The sequence below is a fragment of the Papio anubis genome, chromosome 8 (genome assembly GCF_008728515.1).
Source record: "Papio anubis isolate 15944 chromosome 8, Panubis1.0, whole genome shotgun sequence".
NCBI classification, from domain to species: Eukaryota; Metazoa; Chordata; class Mammalia; order Primates; family Cercopithecidae; genus Papio; species Papio anubis.
Genome location: NC_044983.1, coordinates 115,514,479 through 115,528,028, shown reverse-complemented (window position 1 = coordinate 115,528,028; position 13,550 = coordinate 115,514,479). Strand labels below are relative to the sequence as shown.

Sequence of the window (13,550 nt, the reverse complement as noted above, 5' to 3'; positions counted from 1 at the left end):
ACCCCGTGCCTACTGACGGGGAGACACCTCCTAGCAGGAGTCGACAGACACCTCATACAGTAGATCTCCAGCTGTCATCTGACAGGTGCCCCTCTGGGATGAAGCTTCCAGAGGAAGGAACAGGCAGCAATCTTTGCTGCTCTGCAACCTCCGCTGGTGATACCCAGGCACACAGGGTCTGGAGTGGACCTCCCGCAAACTCCAGCAGATATGCAGCAGAGGGGTCTGACTACTAGAAGGAAAACTAAAAAACAGGAAGCAAAAGCATCAACATCAACAAGAAGGATGACCACTCAAACCCCATCCAAAGGTCACCAACATCAAAGACCAAAGGTGGACAAATCCATGAAGACGAGAAAAAAAAAACAATGCAAAAAGGCTGAAAATTTCAAATGCCCCTTCTCCTCCAATGAATCACAATTCCTCCAGCAAGGGAACAAAACTGGATGGAGAATGAGTTTAATGAACTGACAGAAGTAGGCTTCAGAAGGTGGTAATAACAAGCTCCTCTGAGCTGAAGGAGCATGTTCTTTTTTTTTTTTTTTTTTTTTGTGAGACGGAGTCTCGCTCTGTCGCCCGGGCTGGAGTGCAGTGGCCGGATCTCAGCTCACTGCAAGCTCCGCCTCCCGGGTTTACGCCATTCTCCTGCCTCAGCCTCCCAAGTAACTGGGACTACAGGCGCCCAAGGAGCATGTTCTAACGCAATGCCAGGAAGCCAAGAACCTTGATAAAACATTACAGGAACTGCCAACCAGAATAATCAGCTTAGAGAAGAACATAAATGACCTGATGGAGCTGAAAAAAACAACATAAGAACTTCGTGAAGCATACATAGGTATAAATAGCCAAATGGATCAAGTGAAAGAAAGGATATCAGAGATTGAAGGTCAACTTAATGAAATAAAGTGTGAAGACAAGATTAGAGAAAACATAATGAAAAGGAACGAACAAAGCCTCCAAGAAATATGGGACAATGTGAAGAGACCAAATCTGCATTTGATTGGTGTACCTGAAAGTGACAGGGAGAATGGAACCAAGTTGGAAAACACACTTCAGGATATTATCCAGGAGAACTTCCCCAACCTAGCAAGACAGGCCAACATTCAAATTCAGGAAATACAGACATTACAAAGATACTCCTTGAGAAGAGAAACCCCAATCATCAGATTCACCAAGGTTGAAATGAAGGAAAAAATGTTAAGGGCAGCCAGAGAGAAAGGTCGGGCTACCCACAAAGGGAAGCCCATCAGACTAACAGCAGATCTCTCTGCAGAAACTCTACAAGCCAGAAGAGAGTGGGGGCCAACATTCAACATTCTTAAAGAAAATAATTTTCAACCCAGAATTTCATATCCAGCCAAACTAAGCTTCATAAGTGAGGGAGAAATAAAATCCTTTACAGACAAGCAAATGCTGAGGGATTCTGTCACCCCCAGGCCTGCCTTACAAGAGGTCCTGAAGGAAGTACTAAATATGGAAAGGAAAAACCAGTACCAGCCACTGCAAAAAACATACCAAATTGTAAAGACCATTGACACTATGAAGAAACTGCATCAACTAACGGGCAAAATAACCAGCTAGCATCATAATGACAGGGTCAAATTCACACATAACAATATTAACCTTAAATGTAAATGGGCTAAATGCCCCAATTAAAAGGCAAACTGGATAAAAGTCAAGACCTATTGGTTTGCTGTATTCAGAAGACCCATCTCACATGCAAAGACACACATAGACTCAAATTAAAGGGAAGGAGGAATATTTACGAAGCAAATGGAAAGCAAAAAAAAAAAAAAAAAAAAAAGCAGGGGTTACAATCCTAGTCTCTGATAAAACAGACTTTAAGCCAACAAAGATCAAAAAAGACAAAGGACATTACATAATGATAAAGGGATCAATGCAACAAGAAGACCTAACGATCCTAAATATATATGCATCCAACACAGGAGTACCCAGATTCATAAAGCAAGTTCTTAGAAACCCACAAAGAGACTTAGACTCCCACACATAATAGTGGAAGACTCTAACACCCCACTCTCAATATTAGACAGATAAATGAGACAGAAAATTACCAAGGATATCCAGGACTTGAACTCAGGACTTGGACCAAGAGGACCTAACAGACATCTATAGAACTCTCCACTCCAAATAAACAGAATATACATTCTTCTTAGCACCACATCACACTTATTCTAAAATTCACCACATAATTGGAAGTAAAACACTCCTCACCAAATGCAAAAGAATGCAAATCATAACAAACAGTCTCTCAGACCACAGTGCAATCAAATTAGAACTCAGGATTAAGAAACTCACTCAAAACTGCACAACTACATGGAAATTGAACAACCTGCTCCTGAATGGCTACTGGGTAAATAACAAAATCAAGGCAGAAATGAATATGTTCTTTGGAACCAATGAGAACAAAGACACAACGTACAAGAATCTCTGGAACACAGCTAAAGCAGTGTTTAGAGGGAAACTTATAGCACTAAATGCCCACAGGAGAAAGCTGGAAAGATCTAAAATCAACACCCTAACATCACAGTTTAAAGAACTAGAGAAGCAAGAGCAAACAAATTCAAAAGCTAGCAGAAGACAAGAAATAACTAAGATCAGAGCAGAACTGAAAGAGACAGAGACACGAAAAGCCCTTCGAAAAATCAGTGAATCCAGGAGCTCGTTTTTTGAAAAGATTAAAAAAATAAATAGACCACTAGCCAGACTAATAAAGAAGAAAAGAGAGAAGAATCAAGTAGACACAATGAAAAATGGTAAAGGGGGCAGGGGTGGTGTATGCCTATAATCCCAGCACTTTCGGAGGCCAAGGTGGGCAGATCACAAGGTCAGGAGTTCGAGACCAGCCTGGCCAACACGGTGAAACCCTGTCTCTAAAAAAAAACAAAAATTAGCCAGGCATGGTGGGGGGTGTCTGTAGTCCCAGCAACTCGGGAGGCTGAGGCAGGAGAATCGCTGGAACCCAGGAGGTGGAGGTTGCAGTAAGCTGAGATTGCACCACTACTCTCCCAGCCTGGGCAACAGAGTGAGACTCTATCTCAAAAAAAAAAAAAAAAATGATAAAGGAGATATCACCACTGATCCCACAGAAATACAAACTACCATCAGAGAATACTATAAACACCACTATGCAAATAAACTAGAAAATCTAGAAGAAATGGATAAATTCCTGGACACATACACCCTCCCAAGACTAAACCAGGAAGAAGTTGAATTCCTGAATAGACCAATAACAAGTTCTGAAATTGAGGCAGTAATTAATAGACTACCAACCAAAAAAAGCCCAGGACCAGATGGATTCACAGCCAAATTCTGATGAAGGTACAAAGAGGAGCTGGTACCATTCCTTCTAAAACTATTTGAAGCAATAGAAAAAGAGGGACTCCTCCTTAACTCTTTTTATGAGGTCAGCATCATCCTGATACCAAAACCTGACAGAGACACAACAAACAAAGAAAATTTCAGGCCAATATCCCAGATGAACATTGATGCAAAAATCCTTGATAAAATACTGGCAAACCGAATCCAGCAGCACATTAAAAAGCTTATCCACCACCATCAAGGCAGCTTCATCCCTGGGATGGAAGGCTGGTTAAACATTAGCAAATCAATAAATATAATCCATCAAATAAATAGAATCAATGACAAAAACCACATGATTATCTCAATAGATGCAGCAAAGGCCTTCAATAAAATTCAACATCACTTCATGCTAAAAACTCTCAATAAACTAGGTACTGATGGAACGTATCTCAAAATAAAAAGAGCTATTTATGACAAACCCACAGTCAATATCATATTGAATGGGCAAAAGCTGGAAGCATTCCCTTTGAAAACTGGCACAAGACAAGGATGCCCTATCTCACCACTCCTATTCAACATAGTATTTGAAGTTCTGGCCAGGGCAATGAGGCAAAAGAAAGCAATAAAGGGTATTCAAATAGGAAGAGAGAAAGTCAAATTGTCTCTGTTTGCAGATGACATGATTGTATATTTAGAAAACCCCATCGTCTCAGCCCCAAATCTCCCTAAGCTGATAAGCAACTTCAGCAAAGTCTCAGGATACAAAATCAATTGCAAAAGTCACAAGGATTCCCATACACCAATAATAGACAAACGGAGAGCCAAATCATGAGCGAACTTCTATTCACAATTGCTACAAAGAGAATAAAATACCTAGGAATCCAACTTACAAGGGATGTCAAGGACCTCTTCAAGGAGAACTACAAACCACTACTCAAGGAAACAAGAGAGGACACAAGCAAATGGAAAAACATTCCATGCTCATGTATAGGAAGAATCAATATCATAAAAATGGCCATATTGCCCAAAGTAATTTATAGATTCAATGTTATTCCCATCAAGCTACCATTGACTTTTTTCACAGAATTAGAAAAAACTACTTTAAATTTCACATGGAACCAAAAAAGAGCCCATATAGCCAAGAAAATCCTAAGCAAAAAGAACAAAGCTGGAGGCATTACACTATCGGACTTCAAACTAAGGCTACAGTACCCAAAACAGCTTAGTATTGGTACCAAAACAGATATATAAACCAATGGAACAGAACAGAGACCTCAGAAATAACACCACACATCTACAACCATCTGATCTTTGACAAACTTGAAAAAAAAAAAACAAGCAATGGAGAGAGGATTCCCTATTTGATAAATAGTGCTGGGAAACCTGGCTAGCCATAGAAAGAAAACTGAAACTGGACTCCTTTCTTACACCTTATACAAAACTGAACTCAAGATGGATTAAAGATTTAAACAAGAGACCTAAAACCATAAAAATCCTGCAAGAAAACCTAGGCAATACCATTCAGGACAGAGGCATGGGCAAAGACTTCATGACTGAAACACCAAAAGCAACTGCAACAAAAGCCAAAATAGACAAATGGATCTAATTAAACTAAAGAGCTTCTGCACAGCAAAGGAAACTATCATCAGAGCGAACAGGCAACCTACAGAATGGGAGAAAAATTTTGCAATTTATTCATCTGACAAAGGGCTAATATCCAGAATCTACAAGGAACTTAAATAAATTTACAAAACAAAAAACAACCCCATAAAAAAGTGGGAGAAGGATATTAACAGACACTTTTCAAAAGAATACATTTATGCAGCCAACAAACATACAAAAAAAAAAAAAAAAGCTCTTCATCATTGGTCATTAGAGAAACTCAAATCAAAACCACAATGAGATATCATCTCATGACAGTTAGAATGGCAATCACTAAAAAGTCAGGAAACAACAGATGCTAGAGAGGAAGTGGAGAAACAGGAACACTTTTACACTGTTGGTGAGACTGTAAATTAGTTCAACCATTGTGGAAGACAGTGTTGCGATTTCTGGAGGATCTAGAAGTAGAAATACCATTTGACCCAGCAATCCCACTACTGGGCATATACCCAAAGCATTATAAATCATTCTACTATAACGATACATCCACACATGTTTATTGCAGCACTATTCACAATAGCAAAGACTTGGAACCAACCCAGAGGCCCATCAATGACAGACTGGATAAAGAAAATGTGGCACATATACACCACGGAATACTATGCAGTCATAAAAAAGGATGAGTTCATGTCCTTTGTAGAGACATGGATGAAGCTGGAAACCATCATTCTCAGCAAACTAACACAGGAACAGGCAACCAAACACCGCACGTTCTCACTCGTAAGTGGGAACTGAACAATGAGAACACATGGACACAGGGAGGGGAACAGCACACACTGGGGCCTGTTGGGGGGTGCGGAGCAAGGAGAGAGATAGCATTAGGAGAAATACCTAATGTAGATGACGGGTTGATGGGTGCAGCAAACCACCATGGGCCATGCATACCTATGTAAAAACCTGCGTATTCTGCACATGTATCCCAGAACTTAAGTATAATAAAAATAGTAATAATAATGATAAACAAATTAGAAAAAAACAGTGTATCATTTAGAAAAAGGAAAGATAGATAAAACAACTCAAAGAAAACTCAGTGTATAAAAATCTAAATCCCTGAGGGGATACACCCATGTTAAGAATAACTAGAAATGACTATAAATCTGCTCAATATGAATTGACGTCAATGAAAAATATAACTATTAGTTAATGGATGGTATTTTATTAAGAATATTTTCACTATACCATATAGAAGACCTTTTCTGTGTCCTTTGCTTAAAAGTTTTTTATCAGATTTCCAAGGGCAGAAGAAATTACTTCCTATATTAAACTTTTACACATATCTATACATACATATATACAGATACAAGTGCATATGGCCTTTTATGATCCAACTTTGGTGCTTGAACAGGTGATTGAGGCAGCAGAAGAGAAGCAACATTTGAAACAATGTTCAGAGGTTATTAACTTAAAGCAAGTTGTACATGGAGCAAGTTTTGGATATATAAAGGTCACTAAGAAGCCAGTAGTGGAGTCAGATTAACAGCAAACATTAGTTTCTGGAGATGGCAGACTCACTAAGAAACGAGCAGTAAAGTTTGCATTGATCTCCAAAGACAGTCTTGTTAGTTGTGTTAGTAACATCTGCAGAGTTTCTAGTCAGCTGAATTTGTACAGACCGTTCCTACCACTTCTTCCTCGGGGTCCCCTTGAACTGTCAGGTAGGTCACCCTAAACTGCTGCACATCGCTGTCAGAAATGTCCCATTTTACCCGCAGGCTAGAAGTGGTTTCATCACCTACAACCAGGTTTCTGATTCCCGTCTGGAAAACTGGAATAAACACAACCAAAGATTTAAAAACTTTTAACCCTCATATTCCAAAATGAGCCACAGAGACTACCTGTGGGGTAACAGCAAGCATCATTTAATGTATCCCTGTAATATAGATGTATATGAGGCAAGAAGAGCTCAGCTATGGTGCTTAATGGGGAGGCAAGATACCTACTAGCAGCAAATAAAAGTGGGATTAAGAGATGCTTACAAGATGAGACCATGGAGCTCTCAAAACTGTCAGTTCTGTATATGCACTAGTAAAAAGAACTGGGAAGAAGCCCTGAGACTAGAAAAACAGCCCATGGAACCCAAAGGAAAGTGTGGTCATGAAAACCTCACACTAGTGCTCTGTGGACATGTGGGCACAGTGGGCCAGATCTTGTCCACCTCTGTGTGCAATCTAGCATCCAACACACATCACAATCACCTGCCCTAGCCCCCATTTCTGTTTTAACACTTGTCATTCAAAGCACAAATCTGCGCTTAGGCTGCCTTTATCCATTCAGCCCACACATACACGATCTTTTCTCTGATACTTGTCCAAACTCCTTTACCCATGTTTCCTGGCACATTCATGCTCATCTCAAGGTGTCTCCTCCCTTATTTGTCACATTTTTTTTTCTTTTCTCTTCTACTCCCAACTTCATTTCCCTTTGTCCATCTCATCTCATTCTCCTTTCTCTTCATTCATGTATTAATTCATTTAGAAAATATTCATTGAACTTTTTCTGTGTGTCAGACTGTTAGGGCTTTGGTTTTCATACAGTTACTAACTCAACAAAAATAGTAAAAGTGTCACAGGGGAGGTAGGAGAATGACATTTACCTGGCAACATTGCAGGGGGGTTACCAGGCAATGGGAATGGGAGGAAACTTCTCACATTCAGGGCAAGGAGTTTGGGATGGAAAGAGAAAAATGGGGGAAGCATAGGAAATATGGTTGAGGCCAGGAAGGGAAGCAGGACCCAACTAGGAAGGATCTTGGATGCTATGAAAAAGATTTTAGAGCACAAAGAAGGCTTGATAAGGATTAATTGAGGAATGAATGAATCAACGAATGGGTAATGGAGAGCCACTGAAGTGTCTTACAGAAGTAAATAAATGATATTATCAAACTTGTGTTTTACCAAGTTGACTCTGACAGCTAGTTGGGAGGTATATTACAGTGAAGGGGAAAGCTAAGCTGAGAGAGGAAACAACTAATGTAGGAAAAACAATAGACCAGCCAAGTCTCAGTTACCCACAGAAATGCAAGGAAAACATGATAAGAATAATTCTCAACAAGACCAGGCATGGTGGCTCATGCCTGTAATTCCAGAACTTTGGGAGGCCGAGGAAGAAGGAACATTTGATCTCAGGAGTTAAAGACCAGCCTGGGCAATATGGCAGGAAAGACCTCATCTCTACTAAAATTCAAAACAATTAGCCAGGCATGGTGGCACATGCCTGTAGTCCTAGCTACTTGGGGGGATGAGGCAGGAGGATCGCATGAGCCCAGGAAGTCAAGGCTGTGGTGAGCCTTGATCATGCCACTGCACTCCAGTCTGGATGACAGAGTGAAACTCTATCTCTAAAAGAAAAAAAGAGAAAAGAAGAGGAATTCTCAACAGAGAGCAACAGAAGTCACTGAGATAAAGAGGAAGGCAAAGACCCCTGGGGAGGCAGCTATGTTAACATTCCAGGTAAGGTGCATGAGCATCCAAGGCAAAGATGAAAGAAGTAGAGTGATATATCAGTGAGATCAGTTGACTAGGAGATCCATAGTGGCAAGGAAGATGTTGAGAGGCTCTGAGAGGTGTGAAATTTGAACCAGTGTGCCAGAAAAGGAAGGGAGGGTCATCTATTTTCCTATTTAATAATAAATAAAACCAGGATAACATAACATCTGTTTAAATAAAAATTTTAAAGTGGGTAAACAGGCTACTATTTGACCTTACCTGACGTCACAGGCGTGGTAGGCACCATGGTTGTAGCTGGTTCTGTCCAAAAACTGTCAACTAAAAGCAATATATTACTTAAAAATGCTGTAAAAATAATAACTGTCCATTTTTATATAGCATTTTGTAGCTTTCAAAGAACATTTCACCTATATTATCTCACTTGCCTCCCACAACAAACATGACTATGGTTAGAAGACCAAAGAAGTGAATTGTAAGTAAGGCAGACATACCTGTTCCACAGATAGGAAGACTGAAATCCGAAGAATGTTAAAGTTTCTCATCACAGATACCAGGCTTCACATAAACATTTGAACTACATCTACAGAATTGTGAAACCACCCAATTACTTTGAAATAGGGGCATAGCCATGGTAATTAAGGGAAATTAGACAGTGCTGTAGACCAAGTTGTGAAAAGGCTGCCAAACAGGACCACCACGGAGTGCAATGTGCTTGGACAAGCAGTGCATCTTCTATTTCTTACAGCCACCATGGGCATACAGTAGAATGAAGCACAGAGATGAAGATCCTCTTTTTAGGGTCAACACACCCATTCACCTGGTGCTGGAACACTGCCTGCCAACAGTTCACAGCTCTGAGAACTGTCTCGCCTGAGTTCATGGCCTCTGTCAGGGAATGGCTCACCTCCAGCTACTGGGGATGCAAGAGTATGAAGTCTCAGCCCCTTTGCCTCTATTTGGGACAACTCAGAAGGGTCACCCCAGCATTAGACCTCCGTTATAATAAGATTAGCTGAGGGTTCAGTTTCAACTTCTTCCCATGTCCTGTCCTGCTGTCCTCAGGTTTTTACATAAGCATCTCCCAACTGCACTCTTCAATAAACTTTCTGGCTGCAATTTTCTGTCTAGAATCTGGTTCCAGGGAACCCAGGCTAAGGCAATTTAATATGTGGTCAATACCTCATATTTTAAAAATGAAGAGATGAATGAATCAGCGAGTAAATTTTGTACAAGATTCTTGGAACCAAAATCAACTTGGAAAATTCCAGAAACTCTTTGACATGTTGGCCCTAGGTTTATTTGTTTGGCAATCTATTCATTTGTGAATTATTTTATCCATTCATGCATACATCCATTCACCTATCCACCCATCCATCCATTCTATGGGTATTTATTCTACAGTTAACATGTGCCAAGTACCGTGCTAAGTCCTGGAAAATACAATGGTGAGCAAGACAGATGTGGTCCCTGCCTTCATGTTGATCATTATCTAGGAAGCTAAGATACTTCACATACTGGTTTCATTGAAGGTGAAGATATATGAAGAATTCTGGGGGAAAAAGAGAAACTGAAGTTTCAATAGCCAAGGATAAAGCAGATGGGGAAGGAAATTGATGGGGTAAAGAGGGATTGTGGGAGCAGCTGAAACGCATCGTGGCCAGACCAAGACTTACGTGTGGTCCCCACAGCAGTCACCACCTCACTCTCGCTTCCATCATCAAGTACGGCCAATAGTGAAACTTCATACTCCGTACCGGGCTCCAAGCCTTCAATAACATGTGAGTCCTGTTCTTCTCTCAGGACAACCTGAAATGTATTTTGGTGCTTAGTAACTACGCTTATTTGAAAAAAAAAAAAAAAAGAAAAGAAAAGAAAAAGTGTTATTCTGAGCATAAGCAAGAAACAACCAACCATAAAGAACTCCAAGGCTGTCGAAGTCCATATTAAGGTCAAGTCAGAGACTTTATTCCTTTCGATCCCCTCAGCAAATAAGTTATTAATATTGGAAAAGTGACATTTTACAGTTGTATTAAATGTCATTTGTTAAAGTCAAAGAATCTGAAAATATATAAAGTATATAACTAAAGCTCTGGCAACAATATATCATAATATTAGGAAAATCATATGATTTGACATTTCTAAAACTCCAAGCCATGTAAAATACTAATTACTTCTGTGATTCTTAATATATTTTAGAGTGAAGACCAACTCCAGCAGCAGTAGGTATTCACTAATGCTCCGGATTAATTTTCAGTCTGTTTCAGTCAACTCACCTCCTCGGTCTTCCCCCCATAGACTGGAATCCACATCAATTTGTGTAGCCCTTCATCAGCTGAGAGGGGATGCCAGGTCACCCTAAAACTGTCTGTCGTCACCTCATCAATTTCTAAGTATTGCTGGGCTGGAACTTCCTCTGTAAACCAAGGAAGGAGATTTTGTTAGGGAAATGAGAAGGCAAGAAAGCCAAACCCAAGTATCTCCCAGGGGTGTAGAAGACTCTTTGAGGAATCTTTTGCTTTAGGAAAGCACAGGGAAGAAGGAAAACCAGGGCCCATCAGTCCAGGGTGGCCTTCCATTTCTGTTTCCAGCATTCACCAATATCATAAATTAGGGAAACCATGGAAATAACAGATCTTAAAACTTTTCCAGTAATTTCTAAAACTCTTAGCTTTTCTATTTGGCTGTTTTCATTAACTATAAAAAACAAGAGTGGCATATTCATTTTTTAAAAAATATTATTTTCCAAGTATCTTGAGGAAATTAACAAAATAGTCCTCTAGGGGCCTAAGAAAGCTTCCCTTTTAGTTCTTTTTGCTTTAGTAGCTAAATCGCTCCCTAATATTAATCCTGGAAAAGAACCTTCCATCTTTTAACTTGTGCATATGGTGGTCATCAGAAATGAAACAGAATTAATCAGGCCTTCCACTGTTTCAGAGCTTATACACTTCTGGGATGTACAACAGAAAGTATAACACCCAACTGCACCCAAAATAAATTGTCAAAGAATTGGTTTTTATTATTTGAAGCCAGAGTTTTTCTAAAAAAAAAAAAAAAAAAAAAAAAAAACAACAACAAAAACACAAAAACCCAACTTTTTGATAGGACACCATGAGAATCCCAACTAGAATTAGCCTTCTGGAGATTTGGTTAAATTACTGAATTTTTCCACGAACATTATTTCTCAATCCAGCTTCTTTTTCATCTCTCTCCAAATCATCTTCTCATCTCCCCAGTAAAGACTACATTTGTTTCCAAGTGCAATCAATGGTAAGTTCAGAAAGCAAATAACAGAATTGTTGCCACCAGGAGACAAAAAGTGGCTACAGGATACATATAGAAAAGAAAAATAATGTATACATGTCTTACATTTAATTTTAGGGTTTAAAATATTACTTATTATTATATGAAGATTCAGGCTCCAGGAAAATCATTGACTGATATATTGAGCTCAATAGTATGAGACTGTCATTTTTGTAGGTCAAAAACTGTTGGATATCAGCAATTTTGGAAATTCAACCTAATACACACACTCATTTGAATGGAAGAAGGATGTAGAAGTTTTAACTAAGGAATGAAAGTAAAAGGAATAAGATTAGGAAGAGAAAAACATATATTTTTTTAAAAACGGACCTTTTGAATTTAGGTGGTCTTTTCTCTCTCTTCCTTGCTTTGATAAAAAATAACCAGCCAGTACACACATTAGTCATCCGGTTTATTTTTTAATGATAACATAAAAGAAATCAAACTTAAAATTCAATCTCTTCAAAATCACAAATAAAGAAGGTGCTCTGGGTTCTGGTTTCTATATATTAATAGCTATTCTCGAAATTTTTCAAACCACAATGAGGCTGCTTACCGGTGGTAAAAACCCCAGTCAGAGGCTCTGACTGTCCTTCATCATAGATGGAGAAAATAGCAACAGTATACTCTGTGAGAGGTGTCAAGCCCTTCAGAGGGAAGGTAGTAATAGGATCAACTTCAACCTGTCAAAGAAAGAAGTCATAATAACAGCTCTATCTAATGCTCTCTAAGTACAGGAATCATTTTATTACTGTCTGTAGCTCGCTTAGCTGACAGCACAGTTATAAACACTGCAAAATAAATTATTGAATTATAAAACCAGACAGTTTATGTATGAACATTTCTGAACTTATACCTTTAGATTACCCACCAATTAATTCTCAGGACAACTTTGCAATCAATATTCTTTCCATTCATTCCAGACACAAAGTGCAGACAACTTAAGAGGCGGACATAAATACAGATAATGTTTCCAGTTAGATCTGCTAGTAGCAATCAGTTTTTTGCTTCACTGCCTGGGCTCTGCTGGCCCCATAGCTAAGTAATTCACAATAACTCCTGTAAGAGTCGTACAGGTGAGCAACGATGCTGGGGAAGAACTGGGGAACATTAATACTAAAGAAAATAGTAAATATTTGAAACATTACTCTATCTTCCACAGAAAGACATATTTGGTGAAAATATTTTTCAACTTCTTTGGGGCATATAAAAGATGAAATCCCGAGGAATGGAGATCAAGGGTGTAAGAAAAATTAAGGATTAGAAAAGAGAACTTGACAACAAAAAACATACATTGAAAAAAGAAACCACAAAGTAAGAGGAGATGGGTGGGTCAGGCGTGGTGGCTCACGCCTGTAATCCCAGCACTTTGGGAGGCCGAGGCAGGTGGATCACTTGAGGTTGGGAGTTCAAGATCAACCTGGTCAACATGGAGAAACCCCATCTCTACGAAAAATTTAAAAATTAGTGGGCGTGGTGGTGCGCACCTGTAATCCCAGCTACTTAGGAGGCGGAGGCAGGAGAATCACTTGAACCAGGGTGGCAGAGGTCACAGCGAGCTGAGATCATGCGACTGCACTCCTGCCTGGGTGACAGAGTGAGACTCTGTCTCAAAAAAAAAAAAAAAAAAAAAAAAGGAGATGAGGGCAGGGTCTACAAGGCACCCTCAAGGCAAGAGAAAGAACAAGAACAGATGAAGCTTTGTCACTGAGGGGTTGGACATGGGGCTACAGCACTGCACAGTACAGGGTGCATATTGTAGACCACGTATATGGGGCCCACACCTAGGTGTTTCACATATATTCTCTGTTAATCCTCACA

General features: G+C 39.5%; 1 protein-coding gene across 4 annotated transcripts in view; it reads right to left on the bottom strand.

Moving 5' to 3' along the window:
- The window catches only part of COL14A1 (collagen type XIV alpha 1 chain), a 281,368-nt gene that overhangs the window by 139,624 nt on the left and 128,194 nt on the right, over nt 1-13,550 (bottom strand). For 3 of the 4 annotated variants that reach the window (XM_031650141.1, XM_031650143.1, XM_031650140.1), the window contains exons 15-19: nt 12,286-12,412; nt 10,703-10,842; nt 10,103-10,235; nt 8,688-8,747; nt 6,597-6,748 (exon numbers count right to left, since the gene is read on the bottom strand). In XM_031650141.1, coding sequence (XP_031506001.1) covers nt 6,597-6,748; nt 8,688-8,747; nt 10,103-10,235; nt 10,703-10,842; nt 12,286-12,412 — 612 coding nt within the window. The remainder of the gene's footprint in view (nt 1-6,596; nt 6,749-8,687; nt 8,748-10,102; nt 10,236-10,702; nt 10,843-12,285; nt 12,413-13,550) is intronic. The other variant, XM_031650142.1, reaches the window with a different exon arrangement.